The sequence below is a fragment of the Trypanosoma brucei genome, chromosome 8, assembly GCF_000210295.1.
Source record: "Trypanosoma brucei gambiense DAL972 chromosome 8, complete sequence".
In the NCBI taxonomy this organism is placed as follows: Eukaryota; Euglenozoa; class Kinetoplastea; order Trypanosomatida; family Trypanosomatidae; genus Trypanosoma; species Trypanosoma brucei.
The window spans coordinates 1-1154 of NC_026741.1; the positions used below are offsets into that span (position 1 = coordinate 1).

A 1154-nucleotide genomic window follows, 5' to 3' on the forward strand; every position below is an offset into this window, starting at 1 on the left:
TGGAGCAGCGCGGCTGCGAGCTGCGCGCGAGCCACCATAACCGACCTGGCGCCGACAATAACACGCTCGGGACATAAAGCAACCGGGAGAACGGAACCGATCAAGACCCTACAAATTTACGCGACCCCAGGCGATGTCGGCGACTGCAACCCAAACCACGACAAAGCGACAGAGGACGAAAAGCCGGCAGAATACGCCGCAAAATCTATCTGTAACGCCCTGCAGACACAACCAGCGGCTGGCAAGCAACTAACATTAAGCGGGGAGGCCCTAGCAGCAGAAACACTGGTTGTCGAAGCCGCCGGCAGCTGCCTTCCCGGGTACAGAGGGAAGAAAAAGCTTTCAGACAGCGACCGCCAAACCCTAACTAAATTTTTAAAAGACGCATATGGAAAAGACAGCGACGCCTTTAACGCAAAATTCACTACTCTAAAACCAGACCACAAGGTTAAAATTCATAAAGGAGGAGAGGTGCAAGCTGTGGATATTGTGGACGCCAACACAGACGACGAGGCACTAAATGCAATAAGCATAATACTAGCCGATCGCGCGGTGCAGATAGCAGCGAAAAAACAAAAAACAGCAGTAGATTCCAAGAAATCAGAAAAATGCAAGGAAGATACAGAAGAAAGTAAATGTACAGAGGATGCAGATTGCGAACACAAAGGCGGAAAGTGCAAACTGAAAGAAGGGGTGAAATCAGAAAATGATGAAAAAACTACAAACACCACAGGAATCAATTCTCTTGTTATAAGATCTCCCCTTTTTCTTGCATTTTTGATTATAGCATAAAACTTTTAAAATCCTTTTTTGTTAAATTTTAAAAATGTTATGAAATTCTCTATTTTTAGAGAGTTTGCTAAAATTGATAAAATTTAATATACTCTAATGCTTTGTAGTAAAAATATGAAAACAGATGACAAAATTCAAAGTTTTAGAAAGAAGCGTATTACCATAACATACAGGTATAACGTAGTGAAGTAGTAAAGTATGGAAATGAGTAATATTTTTATTTTCTTTATATATTTTATGTATATCAGTTAGGGTTATAACAGTAATAGTAAGGATAGTAATAGTAATATAGTAGTGTGTTGTGAGTGTGTATATACGAATATTATAATAAGAGCAGTAATAATAATAATAATGATAATAAT

At 39.6% G+C, this 1154-nt stretch overlaps 1 protein-coding gene across 1 annotated transcript; it reads left to right on the forward strand.

The window, feature by feature from the left end:
* Window positions 1-792, forward strand: TbgDal_VIII10 (variant surface glycoprotein (VSG), (fragment); the record flags this gene model as incomplete). The annotated part of the gene is made up of 1 exon (XM_011777025.1): window positions 1-792. A coding segment is annotated over one exon (792 nt), but the record flags the coding sequence as incomplete, so codon positions are not given.
* Window positions 793-1154: the final 362 nt, after the last annotated feature.